Source organism: Parambassis ranga, chromosome 20 (genome assembly GCF_900634625.1).
Source record: "Parambassis ranga chromosome 20, fParRan2.1, whole genome shotgun sequence".
Lineage (NCBI taxonomy): Eukaryota > Metazoa > Chordata > Actinopteri > Ambassidae > Parambassis > Parambassis ranga.
In genome coordinates, this window is record NC_041040.1 from 19,806,067 (window position 1) to 19,831,688 (window position 25,622).

General features: G+C 46.2%; 1 protein-coding gene and 2 non-coding genes across 3 annotated transcripts; all 3 read left to right on the forward strand.

Moving 5' to 3' along the window:
- Positions 1-1,367: 1,367 nt before the first annotated feature.
- LOC114453466 (B2 bradykinin receptor-like) lies at positions 1,368-8,396 on the forward strand. The gene is made up of 2 exons (XM_028433371.1): positions 1,368-1,444; positions 7,236-8,396. Exons 1-2 carry the CDS (start codon positions 1,425-1,427, stop codon positions 8,230-8,232), a joined length of 1,017 nt encoding a protein of 338 aa, XP_028289172.1. The 5' UTR covers positions 1,368-1,424; the 3' UTR covers positions 8,233-8,396.
- An 11,515-nt stretch (positions 8,397-19,911) lies between these two features.
- On the forward strand, positions 19,912-19,984 carry trnak-cuu (transfer RNA lysine (anticodon CUU)). Its single transcript has one exon. It is a non-coding gene; the product is annotated as a tRNA-Lys (tRNA).
- Positions 19,985-22,459: 2,475 nt separating this feature from the next.
- Positions 22,460-22,532, forward strand: trnak-cuu (transfer RNA lysine (anticodon CUU)). Its single transcript has one exon. It is a non-coding gene; the product is annotated as a tRNA-Lys (tRNA).
- Positions 22,533-25,622: the final 3,090 nt, after the last annotated feature.

The following is a 25,622-nucleotide window of genomic DNA, read 5'->3' on the forward strand; positions in this document are numbered from 1 at the left end:
TGCTGCACTGCGGTGAGCACGGTCCACATCCACGGGTTGATCAAAAAAAAATTTTTCATGCGAGTCCACGGCCGCCTCAGTTGTGGACACACGTTCACTGACAGCAGATAAAGCTGTTTTAAGACTGGAGAGTGATCCACTAAGCTCGTCAAACCTCTCATCCACTGCGTTTTTCATCTTGTGTATTGCGGTTAGAATATCTTCATTAGTGGCCGGGGTGATAGTGCTGGTAACATTAGCGCTAGCTGCCATAGCTTCTGCCCCACTAGAGTTCAATCAAAGGTGGAGCTCCCTCAAACACGTCTAGTCCGTCGCGTGGTCCGCCATCTTCCTCCTGAAGACCATTTATGACTCTGTGGTGGCATCAGTCATCCTGTACGTTGTGGTCTGCTGGAACAGCAGCATCACTGAGAGGGAGAGGAAGAAGCTGGACAGAGTCATCAGGAAGTCCAGCTCTGTCCTGGGCTGCTCGGTGCAGGAGGTGGGTGACAGGAGGGTCCTGGCAAAACTGACATCCATGCGGAACAATGAGTCCCACCCCCTGCAGGACACCCTGTCAGCTCTGCAGAGCAGCTTCAGTGGCAGACTGCTCCACCCTCGGTGTGTGAAGGAGAGATACAGAAGGTCTTTCCTTCCTGCTGCTGTCAGACTGTATAATAAACACTTCTGATAGGTGCAATATTCACACACCACAGTGTACAATAAACTATTTATTTAGTTTTTGATGCACTATGTACAGTTTTTTTTACAGACCACTTCTACCTTCACTCACCTGTGCAATAACTGTTAATATGTAAACTGTTTCTTGATTCTATTCTATTCTATATTTTATTGGTAGTTTATTTTATCATGTATATATCTTTTCTAAATTATCTTTTGCTGTCTGCATCTGCTGTTGCAACAACACAATTTCCCCATTGTGGGACTAAAAAAATAGTCTTAATCTTAATCTTAAACCACTGGATCCTTCTGGATACATGTTCAGTGGAAGGTAAAGTCTACATATCCTGGGAGAAGTCCAGAGCTGGAGCGGCAGGTTATGTCAGTATCTAGCTCTTCTCACTAACATGGTCTGCAGTAAAAAGTGATGCTGATTGTTGAAATGTCCATATAACATGTAATGGAGCTCTGCCAGGGCTCTTAATGGTTAATGATTTAGTTGCTCATATTTTACTGCAGCAGAAGATGAAGATGTGCAGCTTTGGTTTCCCACATCCTGAACAAATGTATTCTTGGCTTGAAGGTAAAACATTGATTTCTGCACATGATGCAACAAGAAGAGGGGCAACAGTGGGTGTGTGTACAAAGTCAATCATGTGACATTTGTCTGACATCACATAAACATCAGTTTTTTCTACATCAGATGCTGAAGCTCCTGGAAGAGAGCAGCTGAGTGATTGACAGTTTATTCTTCATCAGCAGGAATGACTCTCTCACCTACAAGGTATTGATGAGCTTTACTGGGATGTGTGTGGAAGTGTTTTATCTGTGTGCACTGTGAAGTAACTGTAAATGTAGCCTATAATAAGCTGAAAGTGACATGTAGACTTGTAAGTGGGAGGAACGTGTTGTACTGTCAGATGATGACAGTACAATGATCATCTTTTCCTGCAGATGAGTGTAACACTGGGTGCATTGTAAGTTCCATCTGTGTATGGGGGCATAGACAGAAACATGCAGTTTAAATGCAGTGATGTCATTCTCCTGGCTCATTATTGTGACACAGCACCCAGAGACTTTTATCTTGTAGCAGCATTATTTATGAAGTGAATATTACTTTACAGTGTTATTGTCAGGGTTTCTGGATGAGGTGAGGACACAGTTGCAGGACGCAGAGCGGTTTAAATGTTCAAAAGCAGTCTTTTATTTAAAGCCAGGAGGGCAAACAAAACAAACTAAAAATCACACTTGTTGTGGTCAAAAGGTAAAGTACAAAAGTAGCAACACAAAATCACACTGGCGTGGAAAAACTACAGGGCAGGAGCAAAACAACAAGAGCAAGGCAACTACCTGGAGCACCCCGAGGTCAGGCAGAAATACATGGCATGGTAGGCGAGGATCTAGGCATGGCATGGCATGGCATGGCATGGCATGGACGAGACATGAAACAAACAAACACACCCTACACCAGACGAGACGAACTAGCAAGGACAAAGGGGAAGACACAGACTATATACAAGGGGACCAGGGAAGACAACGAGACACAGGTGACACACATGAGGGCAGGGCTGGTAATCAACAAGGAGGGAAAACACAGGAAGCAAAACTCAAGACAATACACAGGGAGGACAGGACTACCAAAGTATAACAGGAAACTCAAGACAAGACAACTAAACACAAACCCAGGAAAACAACAATAACTAAGCACAGATTAAACTAAAAACCCAAAACAAGGAAAACAAAACCATAAATAAACACCAGGTCATGACAGAACCCCCCCTTCAAGGAACGGCTCCCAGACGTTCCTAAAAACACAAAACAAGGGTCCAAATAAAAACACAGGGAGCTAGAGTTCAAGGTCTCAGAAATGAATCAAAATAACTCAAAGTCCCAGAGTTCATGAAGGCCCCGGCCATGGGCCAACAGGGGCAACGGAGACAAAGGTCCCGTAAAACGAGAGTCTGGGGTGCTTGGGGGGCAGAGTCAGAAATGGAGGGGACAGGGACCCTCCAGGGTCCGGGCGGAAGCACAGCATGGACATGGCTGAGGACCCTCCGGGGTCCGGGCGGAAGCACAGCATGGACATGGCTGAGGACCCTCCGGGGTCCGGGCGGAAGCACAGCATGGACATGGCTGAGGACCCTCCGGGGTCCGGGCGGAAGCACAGCATGGACATGGCTGAGGACCCTCCGGGGTCCGGGCGGAAGCACAGCATGGACATGGCTGAGGACCCTCCGGGGTCCGGGCGGAAGCACAGCATGGACATGGCTGAGGGCCCTCCGGGGTCCGGGCGGAAGACCACCAGCGATGGAGACGCGGGCCCTCCGGGGTCCGGGCGGAAGACCACCAGCGATGGAGACGCGGACCCTCCGGGGTCCAGCGATGGAGACGCGGACCCTCCGGGGTCCGGGCGGAAGACCACCAGCGATGGAGACGCGGACCCTCCGGGGTCCGGGCGGAAGACCACCAGCGATGACGAGGCTGCGGACCCTCCGGGGTCCGGGCAGAACACCAGCGAGGACGAGGCAGCGGACCCTCCGGGGTCCGGGCAGAATACCAGCGAGGACGAGGCCGCGGACCCTCCGGGGTCCGGGCAGAACACCAGTGAAGACGAGGCCGCGGACCCTCCAGGGTCCGGGCAGAACACCAGCGAAGACGAGGCCGCGGACCCTCCAGGGTCCGGGCAGAACACCAGCGAAGACGAGGCAGCGGACCCTCCAGAGTCCGGGCAGAACACCAGAGCCGAGGACGACGCAGAAGACCCTCCAGGGTCCAGACAGGAAGCCAGAGCCGAGGACGAAACAGAAGACCCTCCAGGGTCCCGACAGGAAGCCAGAGACGAAACCAGAGCGGGGGACCCTCCAGGGTCCCGACAGGAAGCCAGAGACGAAACCAGAGCGGGGGACCCTCCAGGGTCCCGACAGGTAGCCAGAGACGAGGACGAAGCGGGGGACCCTCCAGGGTCCCGACAGGAAACCAGAGACGAGGACGAAGCGGGGGACCCTCCAGGGTCCCGACAGGAAACCAGAGCAGGGGGCCCTCCAGGGTCCCGACAGGAAACCAGAGCAGGGGGCCCTCCAGGGTCCCGACAGGAAACCAGAGCAGGGGGCCCTCCAGGGTCCCGACAGGAAACCAGAGCAGGGGGCCCTCCAGGGTCCCGACAGGAAACCAGAGCAGGGGGCCCTCCAGGGTCCCGACAGGAAACCAGAGCAGGGGACCCTCCAGGGTCCCGACAGGAAACCAGAGTTGGGGGTTCCCCAGTGACTGGACCAGTCGCTGGGGCTGAGAGTCCTTCTGGGTCAGGGCGTGGACCCAGATCTGATGACCCTCCAGGGTCAAGGCTGGATGCACCCCCAGCATCCAGACAGGTGACCTCCAGCGTCTCTGCCACCCCTGTCTTGGCAGGAAGTCCTCTGCGGGGGGCACTGGAGGTCTCTGTGGCAGGCGACGTCGTCTGGAGCCCGCCCTCTGGCCGAGACGGGAGGAGCGACGCCGTCTGGAGCCCGCCCTCTGGCCGAGACGGGAGGAGCGACGCCGTCTGGAGCCCGCCCTCTGGCCGAGACGGGAGGAGCGACGCCGTCTGGAGCCTGCCACTGGGCGGCACCGGAGAGGATGGCGTCGTCTGGAGCCCGCCCCTGGGCGGCACCGGAAGGGATGACGTCGTCTGGAGCCCGCCCCTGGGCGGCACCAGAAGGGATGACGTCGTCTGGAGCCCGCCCTCTGGCCGAGACGGGAGGAGCGACGTCGTCTGGAGCCCGCCCTCTGGCCGAGACGGGAGGAGCGACGTCGTCTGGAGCCCGCCCCTGGGCGGCACCGGAGAGGATGGCGTCATCTGGAGCCCGCCCCTGGGCGGCACCGGAGAGGATGGCGTCATCTGGAGCCCGCCCTCTGGCGGCACCGGAAGGGATGACGACATCTGGAGCCCGCCCTCTGGCGGCACCGGAAGGGATGACGACATCTGGAGCCCGCCCTCTGGCGGCACCGGAAGGGATGACGACATCTGGAGCCCGCCCTCAGGAGTTGGGGCAGAGTCGAGGACTGGGCGGGGAAACCAGGGGGGCAGCATGGGGGCCACAGGAGCCTGGAACTCCTCCATGTCCTCGAACGCCCGGGCATAATGGAGGTGGAGCCACGGGTTAGCGCTCAGAGCTAAGTCCATCTGGGCTCTGAGTTGCTCCTTCAGGTTCCACAACTCCCCCAGCTGTTGCAGGAGCGAGATCCTGTGATCCACCAACCCCCTCACCTCCCTCCTGTCCGCGGGAGGTGAGGGCAGGTGATCCACCAGGTCGAGCTCAGCTTGGAGCTTCCTCCTCAGCTGGTTGGCCTGGCTCCAGAGGATCACCAGCTCGTACGGGGCGAACTCTGGGCCGCGGCTAAAGGCAGCCGGTTTAACTGCTTCTGTGCCTGCTGTGTCCATAGTGGCTAGTTCGTACTGTCAGGGTTTCTGGATGAGGTGAGGACACAGTTGCAGGACGCAGAGCGGTTTAAATGTTCAAAAGCAGTCTTTTATTTAAAGCCAGGAGGGCAAACAAAACAAACTAAAAATCACACTTGTTGTGGTCAAAAGGTAAAGTACAAAAGTAGCAACACAAAATCACACTGGCGTGGAAAAACTACAGGGCAGGAGCAAAACAACAAGAGCAAGGCAACTACCTGGAGCACCCCGAGGTCAGGCAGAAATACATGGCATGGTAGGCGAGGATCTAGGCATGGCATGGCATGGCATGGCATGGCATGGCATGGACGAGACATGAAACAAACAAACACACCCTACACCAGACGAGACGAACTAGCAAGGACAAAGGGGAAGACACAGACTATATACAAGGGGACCAGGGAAGACAACGAGACACAGGTGACACACATGAGGGCAGGGCTGGTAATCAACAAGGAGGGAAAACACAGGAAGCAAAACTCAAGACAATACACAGGGAGGACAGGACTACCAAAGTAAAACAGGAAACTCAAGACAAGACAACTAAACACAAACCCAGGAAAACAAAACACCAGGACTACAGGAAAACAACAATAACTAAGCACAGATTAAACTAAAAACCCAAAACAAGGAAAACAAAACCATAAATAAACACCAGGTCATGACAGTTATGACCATTAACATTTTTTTTAATTTAACCTTTATTTAATCAGGAGAGACTTTTACAAGATTGTCCTGGCCAAGATAGGCAGCAGCTCAATATAAAAAACATATTAAAAAAATATAAAACATCAGCATCAGTCATTTCCCAGTTTCAATCTTGGTTTTTTCAAGTGTTTAGTGTGAACAGTAAAAGAAAATGAATCATCAGTCCAGAGGCCACGGTATTTGTATTGATTGCTGTATTTGAGAGCCCTGTGAGATGTGGTAGGTTTTTGGGCTTTTAGTGTTTGTGAATAGCATGAACTTTGTTTTATCTGAATTTAGGATGAGTTTTAAATCGAAGAGATTGCTTTGAACAGAGTTGAAAGTCGACTGTAACTGACTGACAGCTTCAGATGGTGTAGAGACCGTAGTATAGATTACTCGTCAGCATAGAAATGAAAATGTGCTTTATATTTAGTATTTTTAGTTATACTGTTGATGTAGAGAATGAATAGCAGTGGTCCTAGGACTGACCCTTGAGGTACTCCTGTGTGACAGTAAGGGTTTTGGATGCATAACCTTCAGCCTGAACACACTGAGTCCTGTCTGAGAGATAAACTTTGAACCATTTCACAGCTTGCTGTAACAATCCACTGGCTATGAGCCTATGTTTCAGAATTAAATGATCAACAGCATCAAATGGTTTTGAAAGATCGATGAAAAGTGCTGCAAAGTGCTGTTTATTGTCTAAGGTGTAAATTATGTCATTTGTTACTTCTAAAGCTGTTGTAGTCGCACTGTGTTGCTTTCTGAACCCGGATTGAAATTTAGATAGGATGTTACTTTCAGACAAAAATTCTTTTAACTGGATACTGATAAGTGACTCCATCAGTGTGGCCAGGACAGATAATTTGGTGGGGCAAATAGATCAGCTGATTTTGCAGTGTCTGAAAGCTTGAGAGCTTTGTGAACTTTACCAACTGAGAGAGGGGTGAAACTGAAAGGTTGAATAGGTGCAGAGAGTGAAACAGACGTAATGTTGACTGGGTTATTAAGAGTACCATATAGCCGGACGTTCTGTGAAAGTTTCAGGTCACTGGCGCAAAAGCTGTGGGACTAGTTAGGTGCCGAAAATCGGCGGAAGAAGGAGAATAAGAAGAAGTATTTACAATAGTAATAGTGGAACAATACTGTATACTGTATTGGCCCACTGATAATCCAGTGAAAATGTGTAGATGGAGGAGCAGCGCTACAATGGCTGTGAGTTTCTTGCAAACAGACTGACTGGTCATGGCCAGGACGGGCCGCAAACATCGACTGCTAGCCAGAGATCGTAATACCAGATAACAGGTAGTTTACTATTCAGAACATTTCCGAATTTGTAACTGGCTGCATTACTGCATCACCTCCTGTGGAAACTAGAGTACTCTTGTGTTACCAACAATGAAAGCTGTTTGCTAACTTTGCTAACTTTGCTTCCTCTGTGTCTTCACAGCATGTCTGCCAACCTGAGTAACGAGACTGCATACCAGAATGAAACCCAGTGTTTTGGTGACATATCTTTGAACTTTATGATGGGGGTGTCCTTCCTTTCCATCAGTGTGCTGGGAATCATCCTCAATCTGTTTGTGTTGGTGGTTTTCTGCTTCCACAAGAAGGCCTGCACTGTGCCTGAGATCTACTTAAGCAACCTGGCTGCTGCTGACTTTCTTCTGATGATCTGTTTCCCCTTCACAGTTCTAATTTCATCAAACAAGTACTTGAGTTCTGCCAAGTGCAAACTGATTTACACTATTATCAACATGAACACCTCCTGCAGCAGCGGCTTCCTTGCTCTGGTTAGCATAGATCGTTATTTGGCACTGGTGAACCCGCTGTCCCATGAAAGACTCCGCAGGCCAATTTGTGCCAAGCTGGGATGTGTTCTGGTGTGGACTCTGGGTTTTCTTCTGAATGTCGACGTTATCTTTTACTTTAAAGCAGTACATGATCCTGAGAAAAATATTACTGAATGTGATAGTTTTTATCCAAGTAGAAGTCATGTCATGCTGTCTTATATACTGTATTCAACATTCAGCTTCTTCCTCCCCCTTTGTATTATGTTCTTCTGCACTGTCAACATTCTTCATGTTTTGAGGAACAGGGTAACAGAGAGCTCAAGCACTCAGAAAATGGAGCACAGGGCCACCACTCTGGTCCTGGCAGTCCTCCTCGTGTTTGTGATCTGCTGGCTGCCAGACCAAATAGCTACAATACTGTATTTGATTCTTTTATATATCCCTCAGGTCAAGTGTCATGGCAAATTCTTCGAAACCATCAGAGAGTTTTCCTTCTTCTTGGGCATCTTCAACAGTGTTCTCAACCCAATTCTCTACATCTTTTTTGGGAAAACTTTCCACAAAAAAATTAAGGAATTCTTCCAGCAGTGCAGAGCATTAACAACAAGCACAACACTCACTTCCACCTGTGCAACACAGACAAGTAACAGCTGATGGTGCAAGATTTGGATTTTCCATTAGCTTTCTATGTCCATGATGTTTAATGTCCCCAACAGCCTCATTTAGCCATTGATGTTGGGAAATGTCCCAAATGGTTTTTGGGAAGATGAGGACTCCTCTCTCTCTCTCTTTCTCTCTCTCTAGTGTCCTCAACCCAAATGGCCTCAGAGTAAAAGTCAATTGTACTCAGTATTACCTGTGGAGTACCTCATGGATCAGCATTAGGACCCATACTAATCATTTAATGTTGCAGGCAGCTAGCTAACAGATCTTAATAGCTGCTGCTATCTTAATCATGACAACAATAAGGTGCAGAGTCAATACTGTGTGTAATAGACCTTTGCTATGTATAACAGAATGTTGATATTTTGAATTTTTTTCCCCTTTAATTTCGGCAATGACCTTACTAAGATTAAGAAAACCTTTATTTGTCCCGCAATGGGGAAAGTGCGTACACTACATAGTACCCCTTAGACAATAGTCAGTGAGTTGATGACTTTGAACAGGTTAAGACCACTGCCATGTATAAAGACGTATGCTATATACAGTATGTTTGTATGTATGTATGCTTTGTACAGCAGAACTGCCATGTGTGACTTTTACTATATAACAGACTGTTGATACATATAACTGATTATTTCTATGTATAACTTATTGTTGCAATGAAGTGTTGTTGAAATGTCCATGTAACATGTAATGGAGCTCTGTCAGGGCTCTTAATGGTTAATGATTTAGTTCCTCATAATTTACCGCAGTAGGAGATGAAGATGTGCACTTATAACAGCTTTGGTTTCCCACATCCTGATGAACAAATGTATTCTTGATTTGAAGAGTTGTTTGGTTTTGATGCATCAAACTCACAAATAATAAACTGTAGCTAGCTCTATCTAGAAAAGTCAATGGATGGATTTTCTCCTCAAGTACATCAGATGATAGAATAGAATAGAATAGAATAGAATAGAATAGAATAGAATAGAGTACACTTAGAATAGAATATACTTTATTAATCCTTTTGGGAAGGTCCTTCATGGAAATTTGGGAAGATGAAGTTGTCAAAAATGAAGTTCCTGGAGCAGCTGAGTGATTCACAGTTTATCCTTCATCAGCAGGAATGTCTCTCTCCTACAAGGTGTTGTGTGGTTGAACGAAGGATCCAAGAGCAAAGAGCAAGGCTCCAAATTTAAGCAGTTTATTACCCTAAACACAAAAAGTGCTAAAGGTGTCCACAAATGAGATCAAAAAACACAATCTTGGGTCAGGTGGTCAGAGTACTGCAGCACAGACTGGAGATCACCAGGGCTGAGTGGTTCCTGAGAGAAAAACAGACTATATTAGGAGCAAGCAAAAAAGTTCAAGTACTCTGAGATCATATTATCACATAGGGAAAATAAAGAACTGGTGACCAGTGGAGGAGAGTGAGAACCTTCACAGTAGACGGCAGGATGACTGGACAGTGGAATTTACTGGTTTTGTTGTCATGCTAATGTACAAAATGTGGAAAATGACTCTTCCCTCTTTACATTGAGGAGCATGCTCTGTGTCTGTAACACATAGGACAGCAGTGCGTGTTGTCATTGTTGTAAAATAATGATTTTAGATGTGTAACGTCATGTTTTAGATATTATATTGTCAGTACATATATTAGAGGTACCAGAGGTTTAGGCTTAAAAATGTTGATACACAGAATGTCTCAGGAAGGGAGGCTTTATTCAAAAATATTCTTCCAATCAGTTGAACATCTTTTCATGTAATTAATGATTAATGGTGTTTGGTTTTAGCGAGGTGAAAATGCACAAATGGATTCCAAACTTAATGTTTCTTCTGCTTTTCATTTCAGACAAAGCTGAGAGACAGACAGCAGAAAACTGGAGAGGAGACACAGATGTCTCCTCTTGACGATCCCAATGTATCCCACAACGCATCATGAAAAGTAGTGTCCATACATTAGTGATATGTAGCGTCATGCATTGCGCTTGTGTTTGTTTTATTGTTGTTGTTGTTGTTTATTGTTTTGCCATAAAATGTTTGTTGGGCTATAACGGCACAAATTATAATGGGTAGTAACGTAGTTTGTTTAGCTTAGCGAGATTGGACTTATTGGATTTATTTGTGGCAGCAATGACGTAATTAATGGCCACAGAAAATGATGGAGTTAATGTCCGAAATGTCAAAAAATGTTTTTCCAATAATGTTACCATATGGCGCCCGACAGTGAGCTCCCCATGTGGGGGGTAGGGAGTGAGTTCATCTGGACCACAAAAAACTCTCAGTGCTTTTTGTTTACACTCATTTACTGTACAACATGATCACGTGACTGGTGTGCTGCTTTCTTCTTATTGTTGGAATGATGATTATACAGCTCCTTTCTCCAGTCAGAGTGAAGGACAGAAGCAATATCTACTCTTGTTTTTTATTGATTTCAATCATTTCTTTTTCTTTTTCCTTTTCTTTTTTCAAGTATGAATGTCTGCTCAGGTTCATACTGACACCTTCACAGACAGCATGTAGTACCTGACAGTGACCACAGGAGGGCAGTGATGGTTAATGCTGCAGCTACAGTTCATGAATAGATGGATTTTTAGTGTAGAGAGAGACGGAGGAACAGCTGCAGATATCAGAGTGTTCTCAGCGGTTATTAGGACAGAAAGCAGCCAATCAGACGGCTCTGTGGGTTTCTGTGGGTTTCACTGTGATGGTTCCAGGAAGTCCTGAGACCCCCACACTTCCTGTTCACTTCATGCTGCAGATCAGTCTGCATTTAGTGTTTTCAACAATTGATTCAAAATGACAAAAATGTGTTTGGATACAAAACATCAGATCTGAAAGAGTTTATCAATATCAGAAAGTGACAGAGCTGCAGAGAGTCTGAAGACAGCTACATGTTCATTTCTTCTTCTACTCACATTTAAAGCATTCATTTATCATCAAATCAGAGAGCACATGTGTGCAGATAAAACATTCAAACATTCTCTCATTTTATGTCACAGTGAAGAAAACAGCAGAGTCGTCAGCGTGCAGATTTAAAAAAGATTAACACACAAAGACGCCACGCTGAACACACACAACAGCCGTGTGGGTTTATCCTTTGGTTTTTATCACATCCTGTTCTGCACCTGCTGCTTCACAACCACAGTCACATGACTCCCAGGCTGCAACATGATTGATCAGCTTTACTGTGAAATGACAATAAAATAATGTGAAGACACTTTGTAATAAAAAGTAAAGGAAAGCTATAAATGCAGAAAGATCAAAGCAGACAGGAAGTCAGATTCAGTTTTATACTGACTCAAAGTTTTAGTACAAAGAGAAAAAAGTGCATCATGTGATCACTGATGGACTCTGAGCACAGTGATGGATGATGTGATGGAGGACGAGCAGTCAGCCGATCATCAGCAGAGAGAGTCCACAGCAGTACAGCAGACTCTTCACTATCAGCACAGTGTAGAGAACCAGCTTCACCCTGCACTGAGTCTGGAAGGACACTGACACACACAGACAAACAGGTCATTCTCTGATTGTGTTGTAGTGTAAACATCTTCATCCTGAATGGATCTTACAGTCAGCGTGCTGCACAGCTGGCAGGTCTGCAGGTTCTCTCTCTGGAGGACAGGAAGCTGCAGCTGGAAGCTCTGAAACAGAAAAGGAATCACATGTTTGGAAACGTCCTCTGGTCTCTGCTCAACATCTTATCAACACCTTCATTACCTTGTTGTGTTTGGGCCTCCACTGTGCCCCCCTTGTGGTTGACATAGCAGCTGTACTTATACTTGCTGTTCTCCTGCTGCTGGATTAACAAGATGGCGGCGCTGCGTTCCATCTCTCTGAGCTCCAGCTGCTCTCCCTCAGTAGGAGGCAGCTCCTCCAGTGAGCCGTTCTCCTTCTGTCGTTTCCAGGAGAAGCAGACCAGAGGAGGAACCATGGCTGAGGCCAGACAGAGCAGGGAGCTGCTCCCTTCAGGACGGCCTGTGGATGCTGCTGGGTACATGCTTACCACAGGCTTCACCACCTGCTGCTCTGAGGTCATACAACACAGACACACAATCATCAGTCTGTCAGTGCAGCAGCTCCATTTGTCCACACAGCAAACACTGCACACTCATGTTGACTTTGATGGCAGCAACACGCTTCAGTAAAGTTGGAACAGGGTGATGTTTACTATTTGTTAGCATCCCCTCTTCTTTTAACATGTTCAGCACTGGTGCCTTTTCCAGATGTGTCCGCTGCCCACATCACAGGCACTAATGCAACCCCATACCATCAGAGGAGAACACAGCAGCAGTCATGTGTGATACTGTTGGTATATAGTCTGACCACTGACGGCACAAAGGACCTCTGGTAGCGTTCCTTTTTGCACTGAGGGAGCAGCACTCTACAGCTAAACAAGCTACTCAAGGTCCCCACTGTCTCACACAGAGGGTGAGAGGGGTTGTTCCGGATGCTGGACAGCTTGGCCAACATGCTCCTCTCACCTACAGAGTCCACTGAGTCCAGGGGACAGCCCAGGACAGAGCCAGCCCTCTCTGAAATGCTCCTTTTATACTAGTCATGTTTCTCAGCTGCTGCCAATGAACCTCATTAGTTGCCAAATCTTTCACAGCAGCCCAAAGTTTGTGGAATTGGGTTTGTAAATAAGCTGTTTGTCTTCAAGTCAAATTGTGACATTTCTATGACTTTCATTTATTACTACAATATAACTGATGAAACAAACATCATTATTTAGTATGTCAGTATGTCAACATAACAACCACTTAAACAATACAATAATAACAATATCTTAATGTTCACATACATGATGATAAATAATTTTGCTCCACTAGTATCATTAACAGTTAAACAATATATGTTTTTAGATTTAAATGTAATCATCATATTTAAGTGTATAATTTTATCTTGATAACCTCATGAAGTTAACACTGAATTGGTTTAATTTAAACAGAGAAACATGTCGTGATATTTGAAATATATATTATGTGAAGAGTCACAGGCGGCTGGAGCCTATCCCAGCTATCTACAGGCAAGAGGCGGGTACACCCTGGACAGGTCACCAGATATATGATGTGAAAATTATCTTTTATTTCATATTTTATTTTCATTTTACTGTATGTTATATAAATAGAAAAACAAACATTTAATTTCACTTTAATATTTGAATATACTAAAATGAATCAATCACTAATGATGTGCATATTACATTAAATTCTGTATTGACCTTAACCTCATTGAATTGTTTATCCTTTATATTTATCAACAAATAACTCTGTCCTAAAAAATACAATCAATAATTTTATTATATTTTCAATATTAAAGTTTACATAATACTAAATATAATATGTGTATATATGTTTGTTGTAGTGAAATTTTCAACAGTAAAATTAAATGTTAGTTTTTACCTGTTACTCTCAGTTTAGTTCAGGGACCAAAGATTATTACTCCACCAACAGGAGCAGTAGTAGGTGGCTGAATGATCCTCTTTAACTGTCTTGATCTTCAACTTACTGATCTTCTCATTTCTTTCAACTGAGAAATCATCTTTCTGAGAATGATTGTAACCTGAGTATGTGGAACCATCTGATCCAATATAAAGAATCAGTCTGAATATGTCCTTGTCTTTCTTCTGGTACCAGAATACTTCATGGCCACACAGTTGAATCCACAGCTGAAGGAGACACTCTCATTGACTCTCCTGGTCAGTGTGACATCATCCTGAATCAGAGCCAGAGCTGCTGCCATGGTAACCAGTGCTGCAGAGACAGATGGAGGTCAGTGTTTGTTACAGGTGCGGCTCGTCAGCGCCTGATTGGCTGGAAACACTCACCTGAACACAGACAGCAAAGAGCAGCAGCCGGCAGGAGAAGCCTGTTTCCTCTGGTGAACTCACAGAGAAGTGACGCTCGGATGCAGCTGAGGCCAAACCAGGACGAGCTGCTCAAAACTCCCATGAGCCCCTGCTGCCCTCAGATAAGACTGCTGTGGTTTTGTAACCACACCATGAAGGGGGAGCTGTGGATGACTGATCACTAACAGATCACTGCTGCTTCCATCAATCAGGAAGACACACTTAAGTCTTCACTGTGAAGCACCTTGACTCTTTGTTGATTTGTTGCCCTCTGGTGGCACAGAGAAACCGTCATAATGCTGCTGGACCTTTTTAATGATGTCACATTTATAAAGCATGAGGCCACACCCGCTGGTGACCTGTCCAGGGTGTACCCTGCCTCTCAGCGGTAGATAGCTGGGATAGGCTCCGGCCCCCATGGCCGGAGTGTAGAGGTTGTCACATTCACCTCACATGCAACATTAGAAACAGCTGTAAATGATCAGTGTGGTTGCTGCAAGGGCAGCACTGCAGGACAGAGCAGGTTCAGATAATGGATGGATGGATGGATTCAACAACAAAGGAAAAAATAATCTTTCACAAAAAGAACTTACAACAACAGAAGAGCTACATAGTTAGATGGTATAAATAAAAAAATGGGATGAATGCACTTTATAATAGCTACATCTTTTTAAGTCCTAATTAACCATGAATAAGTACTTAATCCATCATAAGAAAAGCATTTATTAACATAACTCATACATTAAAATAATAATTAATTATGATGTACTCCCGGTGGTTACTCATTGTTTGTTCATACTTGTGGCTTTCATCTCAAAATACTGACTTTGACTTTGAAATTCTGTTTTCATCTAGGAATACTGACTTTGACCTCAGAATTCCGAATTTCATCATATTCTGACTTTGATCACAGTAGTCTATATTCCGTAGGTTACCCTGGCAACCTTGTGTCAATTTAGGTTACCATAGCAACCTTGTGTATCTATAGGTTACAATGGTAACCGTGTCACAGGAGAGTGGTAGCAGTGGCATATTATTTGTAAACGCCAAGAAAAAAAAACGGATTTCACCAAAACATCCGATTTGGGCATTAAGACCTGCGCAGTCTGAACATATTTTCTAAAGCAATTAGGATGTGCGTTTCTGTAGTGTAGGGGGTTATCACGGTCGCGCTCTGAATGGTCATGTGACCGTCACCTCCGAGGTTTCTGCACTTCGCCTTGCCCGGCTAGCTCAGTCGGTAGAGCATGAGACCTCTTAATCTCCCTGTGACATCGCTTCCTGTTTAAAAATGTAACCTGTTAGTGTAACTGATACCTGTCATCTTTCCTGCATCTAACCCTACCACAACCTTGCGCACCGCTACAACCTGTTCACCCACACTTAAGCACCCCTCCCCGGGCTAAACCAAGCAAACCGCACTGGGAAAATCCTCGTGCCCCTGGTACTGTAAATGCAGCGTCACGCCCCTGGTGCTGCTGAGAAGGGGGCCAGGAGTTTATGCTTTGTTCGTGTTTGTTTGTTTGTATTTCTGGGGCCCCTGGTAGTCTGGCCGGAGGACCAGAAGGGAGGACAGCTGGCAGCTCACCGGGGAGGCCGCACTTTACCTGGGCACACACCTTGCACACACACAGACAAATCTTGTCAAGGCCGCAGTGCCTGTCTTTACCATTCCTGTCCCGTGCTTACCTGTAGGGTCTTAACCGAGACCTGTGTGCACGTGTGAATGTATGCATGGTTGTGTGCGTGCATGTGAGTCACAATATCTTATTTCTTTTCTCAGTCAGGTTCCTTCATGACATGTATAAGAATGATCTTGCATGACATTATTGAATGTGATGTCAGAGTCGTGACCTCAAACAGTGTCCTTACTGTGGTGTGATGTCGTCATGATATGCATGCATACATCTGTGCAATGCCAGATCTGTATCGTGCATAGATCTGTGTCATGCGTGAATCACTGTCACAGTCAGAGTTAATATAAATAAGCAGAGAGCTGCTGCAGTGGGCAGAAATTCCCACAGGTGGTCAGGCCATGTTTCCAGTCCTGCAAGTCCGGGTCAAACAGGTGAAGACACACAGCACTGCCCTGCCCTAACTCGGTGCTGAACATACCTGTACACACGTATGTACACAACACACACACCGCACACGCACACACACACACACACAGACAAGTCATGTTAAGGCCGCAGAGCCTGTCTTTACCATTCACTGGGGTCACGCAAGGTCAGGGGAGACAATCAGACACAGGTGAAGCACGTTAGGGCAGGGCAGGTAATCAGCGGGAGACGCGCACACAAAGGTGGGCAGAACAGAGAGGAAGCAGTTGGTCTGCTAGTTGTAGAGCACTGTTCCTAATCATGTACAGCATAGAACAGACAGTGAAGGGATGGCTTGTAGTCTCAAATGGTGGTATAGTGGTGAGCATAGCTGCCTTCCAAGCAGTTGACCCGGGTTCGATTCCCGGCCATCGCAGAGTTTTGTCTTCTTAGCATCGGAGCTACGTGTGGTTTTTCTTATCACCATTTCTTCACAGGAATTTAAATCAGGACAACCAACAACAGCTGTGCAGTTGACAAGAGCACAGTTTGGCCAAAGTATCTTCTCGTGACTTGACCTAAAGGTTATTTGATCTGTGCTTTCAAGAACCTCCTGCAAACTGAACGAAAGGTTGGTGGTTCGAGCCCACCAGGGACGCTCAAAGATGCAGCGGACCTTTTTTAATGATGACACAATTCATAAAGCATGAGTCCACACCCGCTGGTGACCTGTCCAGGGTGTACCCTGCCTCTCAGCGGTAGATAGCTGGGATAGGCTCCGGCCCCCATGGCCGGAGTGTAGAGGTTGTCACATTCCCTCACATGCAACATTAGAAACAGCTTGTAACTGATCAGGTGTGGTTGCTGCAAGGGCAGCGCTGCAAGGGCAGCACTGCAGGACAGAGCAGGTTCAGATAATGTGATGGATGGATGGATTCAACAACAAAGGAAAAATAATCTTTCACAAAAAGAACTTACAACAACAGAAGAGCTACATAGTTAGATGGTATAAATAAAAAAGTGGGATGAATGCACTTTATAATAGCTACATCTTTTTAGTCCTAATTAACCATGAATAAGTACTTAATCCATCATAAGAAAGCATTTATTAAACATAACTCATACATTAAAATAATTAATTAATGATGTACTCCCGGTGGTTACTCATTGTTGTTTCATACTTGTGGCTTTCATCTCAAAATACTGACTTTGACTTGAAATTCTGTTTCATCTAGGAATACTGACTTTGACCTCAGAATTCCGAATTTCATCATATTCTGACTTTTGATCACAGTAGTCTATAGTCCGTAGGTACCCTGGCAACCTTGTGTCAATTTAGGTTACCCATAGCAACCTTGTGTATCTATAGGTTCAATGGTAACCGTGTCACAGGAGAGTGGTAGCAGTGGCATATTATTTGTAAACGCCAAGAAAAAAAAAACGGATTTCACCTGTTTAAAGATGTAACCTGTTAGTTAACTGATACCTGTCATCTTCCTGCATCTAACCCTACCACAACCTTGCGCACCGCTACAACTGTTCACCCACACTTAAGCCCCCTCCCCGGCTAAACAAGCAAACCGCACTGGGAAAATCCTCGTGCCCCTGGTACTGTAAATGCGCGCCACGCCCCTGTGCTGCTGAGAAGGGGGCCAGGGTTATGCTTGTTCGTGTTTGTTTGTTTGTATTTCTGGGCCCCTGGCAGTCTGCCGGAGGACCAGAAGGGAGGGACAGCTGGCAGGCTCACCGGGGAGGCCGCACTTTACCTGGGCACACACCTTGCACACACACAGACCAAATCTTGTCAAGGCCGCAGTGCCTGTCTTTACCATTCCCTGTCCGTGCTTACCTGTAGGGTCTTAACCGAGACCTGTGTGCACGTGTGAATGTATGCATGGGTTGTGTGCGTGCATGTGAGTCACAATGCTTATTTCTTTTTCTCAGTCAGGTTCCTTCATGACATGTATAAGATGATCTTGATGACATTATTTAATGTGATGTCAGAGTCGTGACCTCAAACAGTGTCCTTACTGTGGTGTGATGTCGTCATGATATGCATGCAGTACATCTGTGCAATGCACAGATCTGTATCGTGCATAGATCTGTGTCATGCGTGAATCACTGTCACAGTCAGAGTTAATATAAATAAGCAGAGAGCTGCTGCAGTGGGCAGAAATTCCCACAGGTGGTCAGGCCATGTTTCCAGTCCTGCAAGTCCGGGTCAAACAGTGAAGACACACAGCACTGCCTGACCTAACTCGGTGCTGAACATACCTGTACACACGTATGTACACACACACACACACGCACACGCACACACACACACACACACAGACAAGTCATGTAAGGCCGCAGAGCCTGTCTTTACCATTCACTGGGGTCACGCAAGGTCAGGGAGACATCAGACACAGGTGAAGCACGTTAGGGCAGGGCAGGTAATCAGCGGGAGACGCGCACACAAAGGTGGCAGAACAGAGAGGAAGCAGTTGGTCTGCTAGTTGTAGAGCACGTTCCTAATCATGTACAGCATAGAACAGACAGTGAAGGGATGGCTTGTAGTCTCAAATGGTGGTATAGTGGTGAGCATAGCTGCCTTCCAAGCAGTTGACCCGGGTTCGATTCCCGGCCATCGCAGAGTTTGTCTTCTTAGCATCGGAGCTACGTGTGGTTTTTCTTATCACCATTTCTTCACAGGAATTTAAATCAGGACAACCAACAACAGCTGTGCAGTTGACAAGAGCACAGTTTGGCCAAAGTATCTTCTCGTGACTTGACCTAAAGGTTATTTGATCTGTGCTTTCAAGAACCTCCTGCAAATGAACGAAAGGTTGGTGGTTCGAGCCCACCCAGGGACGCTCAAAGATGCGCGGACCTTTTTTAATGATGACACATTCATAAAGCATGAGGCCACACCCGCTGGTGACCTGTCCAGGGTGTACCCTGCCTCTCAGCGGTAGATAGCTGGGATAGGCTCCGGCCCCCATGGCCGGAGTGTAGAGGTTGTCACATTCCCCTCACATGCAACATTAGAAACAGCTGTAACTGATCAGTGTGGTTGCTGCAAGGGCAGCGCTGCAAGGGCAGCACTGCAGGACAGAGCAGGTTCAGATAATGGATGGATGGATGGATTCAACAACAAAGGAAAAAATAATCTTTCACAAAAGAACTTACAACAACAGAAGAGCTACATAGTTAGATGGTATAAATAAAAAAATGGGATGAATGCACTTTATAATAGCTACATCTTTTTAAGTCCTAATTAACCATGAATAAGTACTTAATCCATCATAAGAAAAGCATTTATTAAACATAACTCATACATTAAAATAATTAATTAATGATGTACTCCCGGTGGTTACTCATTGTTTGTTCATACTTGTGGCTTTCATCTCAAAATACTGACTTTGACTTTGAAATTCTGTTTTCATCTAGGAATACTGACTTTGACCTCAGAATTCCGAATTTCATCATATTCTGACTTTGATCACAGTAGTCTATATTCCGTAGGTTACCCTGGCAACCTTGTGTCAATTTAGGTTACCATAGCAACCTTGTGTATCTATAGGTTACAATGGTAACCGTGTCACAGGAGAGTGGTAGCAGTGGCATATTATTTTGTAAACGCCAAGAAAAAAACGGATTTCACCAAAACATCCGATTTGGGCATTAAGACCTGCAGTCTGAACATATTTTCTAAAGCAATTAGGATGTGCGTTTCTGTAGTGTAGGGGTTATCACGGTCGCGCTCTGAATGGTCATGTGACCGTCACCTCCGAGGTTTCGGCACTTGGCCTTGCCCGGCTAGCTCAGTCGGTAGAGCATGAGACTCTTAATCTCAGGGTCGGGGGTTCGAGCCCCACGTTGGGCGCATGGCTTTTGTCGCAGTCATCTGCACATAAAAACACAGAGATAGAGATAACTGAGAGCTCAGAACAACTCCTCTTCCTCATTCTCAGCCTGTGTCTCGCTTAAGTCGTCACAGCCCAGTGTCCCTGTGACATCGCTTCCTGTTTAAAGATGTAACCTGTTAGTTAACTGATACCTGTCATCTTTCCTGCATCTAACCCTACCACAACCTTGCGCACCGCTACAACCTGTTCACCCACACTTAAGCACCCTCCCCGGGCTAAAAAGCAAACCGCACTGGGAAAATCCTCGTGCCCCTGGTACTGTAATGCAGCGCCACGCCCCTGGTGCTGCTGAGAAGGGGGCCAGGAGTTTATGCTTTGTTCGTGTTTGTTTGTTTGTATTTCTGGGGCCCCTGGCAGTCTGCCGGAGGACCAGAAGGGAGGGACAGCTGGCAGCTCACCGGGGAGGCCGCACTTTACCTGGGCACACACCTTGCACACACACAGACAAATCTTGTCAAGGCCACAGTGCCTGTCTTTACCATTCCCTGTCCGTGCTTACCTGTAGGGTCTTAACCGAGACCTGTGTGCACGTGTGAATGTATGCATGGTTGTGTGCGTGCATGTGAGTCACAATATCTTATTTCCTTTTCTCAGTCAGGTTCCTTCATGACATGTATAAGATGATCTTGATGACATTATTTAATGTGATGTCAGAGTCGTGACCTCAAACAGTGTCCTTACTGTGGTGTGATGTCGTCATGATATGCATACATCTGTGCAATGCACAGATCTGTATCGTGCATAGATCTGTGTCATGCGTGAATCACTGTCACAGTCAGAGTTAATATAAATAAGCAGAGAGCTGCTGCAGTGGGCAGAAATTCCCACAGGTGGTCAGGCCATGTTTCCAGTCCTGCAAGTCCGGGTCAAACAGGTGAAGACACACAGCACTGCCTGACCTAACTCGGTGCTGAACATACCTGTACACACGTATGTACACACACACACACGCACACACACACACACAGACAAGTCATGTTAAGGCCGCAGAGCCTGTCTTTACCATTCACTGGGGTCACGCAAGGTCAGGGGAGATCAAGACACAGGTGAAGCACGTTAGGGCAGGGCAGGTAATCAGCGGGAGACGCGCACACAAAGGTGGCAGAACAGAGAGGAAGCAGTTGGTCTGCTAGTTGTAGAGCACGTTCCTAATCATGTACAGCATAGAACAGACAGTGAAGGGATGGCTTGTAGTCTCAAATGGTGGTATAGTGGTGAGCATAGCTGCCTTCCAAGCAGTTGACCCGGGTTCGATTCCCGGCCATCGCAGAGTTTGTCTTTCTTAGCATCGGAGCTACGTGTGGTTTTTCTTATCACCATTTCTTCACAGGAATTTAAATCAGGACAACCAACAACAGCTGTGCAGTTGACAAGAGCACAGTTTGGCCAAAGTATCTTCTCGTGACTTGACCTAAAGGTTATTTGATCTGTGCTTTCAAGAACCTCCTGCAAATGAACGAAAGGTTGGTGGTTCGAGCCCACCCAGGGACGCTCAAAGATGCGCGGACCTTTTTTAATGATGACACATTCATAAAGCATGAGGCCACACCCGCTGGTGACCTGTCCAGGGTGTACCCTGCCTCTCAGCGGTAGATAGCTGGGATAGGCTCCGGCCCCATGGCCGGAGTGTAGAGGTTGTCACATTCCCCTCACATGCAACATTAGAAACAGCTGTAACTGATCAGTGTGGTTGCTGCAAGGGCAGCGCTGCAAGGGCAGCACTGCAGGACAGAGCAGGTTCAGATAATGGATGGATGGATGGATTCAACAACAAAGGAAAAAATAATCTTTCACAAAAAGAACTTACAACAACAGAAGAGCTACATAGTTAGATGGTATAAATAAAAAAATGGGATGAATGCACTTTATAATAGCTACATCTTTTTAAGTCCTAATTAACCATGAATAAGTACTTAATCCATCATAAGAAAAGCATTTATTAAACATAACTCATACATTAAAATAATTAATTAATGATGTACTCCCGGTGGTTACTCATTGTTTGTTCATACTTGTGGCTTTCATCTCAAAATACTGACTTTGACTTTGAAATTCTGTTTTCATCTAGGAATACTGACTTTGACCTCAGAATTCCGAATTTCATCATATTCTGACTTTGATCACAGTAGTCTATATTCCGTAGGTTACCCTGGCAACCTTGTGTCAATTTAGGTTACCATAGCAACCTTGTGTATCTATAGGTTACAATGGTAACCGTGTCACAGGAGAGTGGTAGCAGTGGCATATTATTTTGTAAACGCCAAGAAAAAAAACGGATTTCACCAAAACATCCGATTTGGGCATTAAGACCTGCAGTCTGAACATATTTTCTAAAGCAATTAGGATGTGCGTTTCTGTAGTGTAGGGGTTATCACGGTCGCGCTCTGAATGGTCATGTGACCGTCACCTCCGAGGTTTCTGCACTTGGCCTTGCCCGGCTAGCTCAGTCGGTAGAGCATGAGACTCTTAATCTCAGGGTCGTGGGTTCGAGCCCCACGTTGGGCGCATGGCTTTTGTCGCAGTCATCTGCACATAAAAACACAGAGATAGAGATAACTGAGAGCTGAGAACAACATGCTCTCCTCAATCTCAGCCTGTGTCTCGCTTAAGTCGTCACAGCCCAGTGTCCCTGTGACATCGCTTCCTGTTTAAAGATGTAACCTGTTAGTTAACTGATACCTGTCATCTTTCCTGCATCTAACCCTACCACAACCTTGAGCACCGCTACAACCTGTTCACCCACACTTAAGCACCCCTCCCCGGGCTAAACCAAGCAAACGCACTGGGAAAATCCTCGTGCCCTGGTACTGTAAATGCAGCGCCACGCCCCTGGTGCTGCTGAGAAGGGGGCCAGGAGTTTATGCTTTGTTCGTGTTTGTTTGTTTGTATTTCTGGGGCCCCTGGCAGTCTGCCGGAGGACCAGAAGGGAGGGACAGCTGGCAGCTCACCGGGGAGGCCGCACTTTACCTGGGCACACACCTTGCACACACACAGACAAATCTTGTCAAGGCCGCAGTGCCTGTCTTTACCATTCCCTGTCCGTGCTTACCTGTAGGGTCTTAACCGAGACCTGTGTGCACGTGTGAATGTATGCATGGTTGTGTGCGTGCATGTGAGTCACAATATCTTATTTCCTTTCTCAGTCAGGTTCCTTCATGACATGTATAAGATGATCTTGATGACATTATTTAATGTGATGTCAGAGTCGTGACCTCAAACAGTGTCCTTACTGTGGTGTGATGTCGTCATGATATGCATGCATACATCTGTGCAATGCACAGATCTGTATCGTGCATAGATCTGTGTCATGCGTGAATCACTGTCACAGTCAGAGTTAAATAAATAAGCAGAGAGCTGCTGGTGGGCAGAAATTCCCACAGGTGGTCAGGCCATGTTTCCAGTCCTGCAAGTCCGGGTCAAACAGGTGAAGACACACAGCACTGCCTGACCTAACTTGGTGCTGAACATACCTGTACACACGTATGTACACACACACACACGCACACACACACACACAGACAAGTCATGTTAAGGCCGCAGAGCCTGTCTTTACCATTCACTGGGGTCACGCAAGGTCAGGGGAGACAATCAGACACAGGTGAAGCACGTTAGGGCAGGGCATCTGCAATGCACAGATCTGTATCGTGCATAGATCTGTGTCATGCGTGAATCACTGTCACAGTCAGAGTTAATATAAATAAGCAGAGAGCTGCTGCAGTGGGCAGAAACACATGCAACATTAGAAACAGCTGTAACTGATCAGTGTGGTTGCTGCAAGGGCAGCGCTGCAAGGGCAGCACTGCAGGACAGAGCAGGTTCAGATAATGGATGGATGGATGGATCAACAACAAAGGAAAAAATAATCTTTCACAAAAAGAACTTACAACAACAGAAGAGCTACATAGTTAGATGGTATAAATAAAAAAATGGGATGAATGCACTTTATAATAGCTACATCTTTTAAGTCCTAATTAACCATGAATAAGTACTTAATCCATCATAAGAAAAGCATTTATTAAACATAACTCATACATTAAAATAATTAATTAATGATGTATCCCGGTGGTTACTCATTGTTTGTTCAAATGTGGCTTTCATCTCAAAATACTGACTTTGACTTTGAAATTCTGTTTTCATCTAGGAATACTGACTTTGACCTCAGAATTCCGAATTTCATCATATTCTGACTTTGATCACAGTAGTCTATATTCCGTAGGTTACCCTGGCAACCTTGTGTCAATTTAGGTTACCATAGCAACCTTGTGTATCTATAGGTTACAATGGTAACCGTGTCACAGGAGAGTGGTAGCAGTGGCATATTATTTTGTAAACGCCAAGAAAAAAAACGGATTTCACCTGTTTAAAGATGTAACCTGTTAGTTAACTGATACCTGTCATCTTTCCTGCATCTAACCCTACCACAACCTTGCGCACCGCTACAACCTGTTCACCCACACTTAAGCACCCCTCCCCGGGCTAAACCAAGCAAACCGCACTGGGAAAATCCTCGTGCCCCTGGTACTGTAAATGCAGCGCCACGCCCCTGGTGCTGCTGAGAAGGGGGCCAGGAGTTTATGCTTTGTTCGTGTTTGTTTGTTTGTATTTCTGGGGCCCCTGGCAGTCTGCCGGAGGACCAGAAGGGAGGGACAGCTGGCAGCTCACCGGGGAGGCCGCACTTTACCTGGGCACACACCTTGCACACACACAGACAAATCTTGTCAAGGCCGCAGTGCCTGTCTTTACCATTCCCTGTCCGTGCTTACCTGTAGGGTCTTAACCGAGACCTGTGTGCACGTGTGAATGTATGCATGGTTGTGTGCGTGCATGTGAGTCACAATATCTTATTTCCTTTTCTCAGTCAGGTTCCTTCATGACATGTATAAGATGATCTTGATGACATTATTTAATGTGATGTCAGAGTCGTGACCTCAAACAGTGTCCTTACTGTGGTGTGATGTCGTCATGATATGCATGCATACATCTGTGCAATGCCCAGATCTGTATCGTGCATAGATCTGTGTCATGCGTGAATCACTGTCACAGTCAGAGTTAATATAAATAAGCAGAGAGCTGCTGCAGTGGGCAGAAATTCCCACAGGTGGTCAGGCCATGTTTCCAGTCCTGCAAGTCCGGGTCAAACAGGTGAAGACACACAGCACTGCCTGACCTAACTCGGTGCTGAACATACCTGTACACACGTATGTACACACACACACAGCACACACAACACACACAGACAAGTCATGTTAAGGCCGCAGAGCCTGTCTTTACCATTCACTGGGGTCACGCAAGGTCAGGGGAGACAATCAGACACAGGTGAAGCACGTTAGGGCAGGGCAGGTAATCAGCGGGAGACGCGCACACAAAGGTGGCAGAACAGAGAGGAAGCAGTTGGTCTGCTAGTTGTAGAGCACGTTCCTAATCATGTACAGCATAGAACAGACAGTGAAGGGATGGCTTGTAGTCTCAAATGGTGGTATAGTGGTGAGCATAGCTGCCTTCCAAGCAGTTGACCCGGGTTCCATTCCCGGCCATCGCAGAGTTTGTCTTTCTTAGCATCGGAGCTACGTGTGGTTTTTCTTATCACCATTTCTT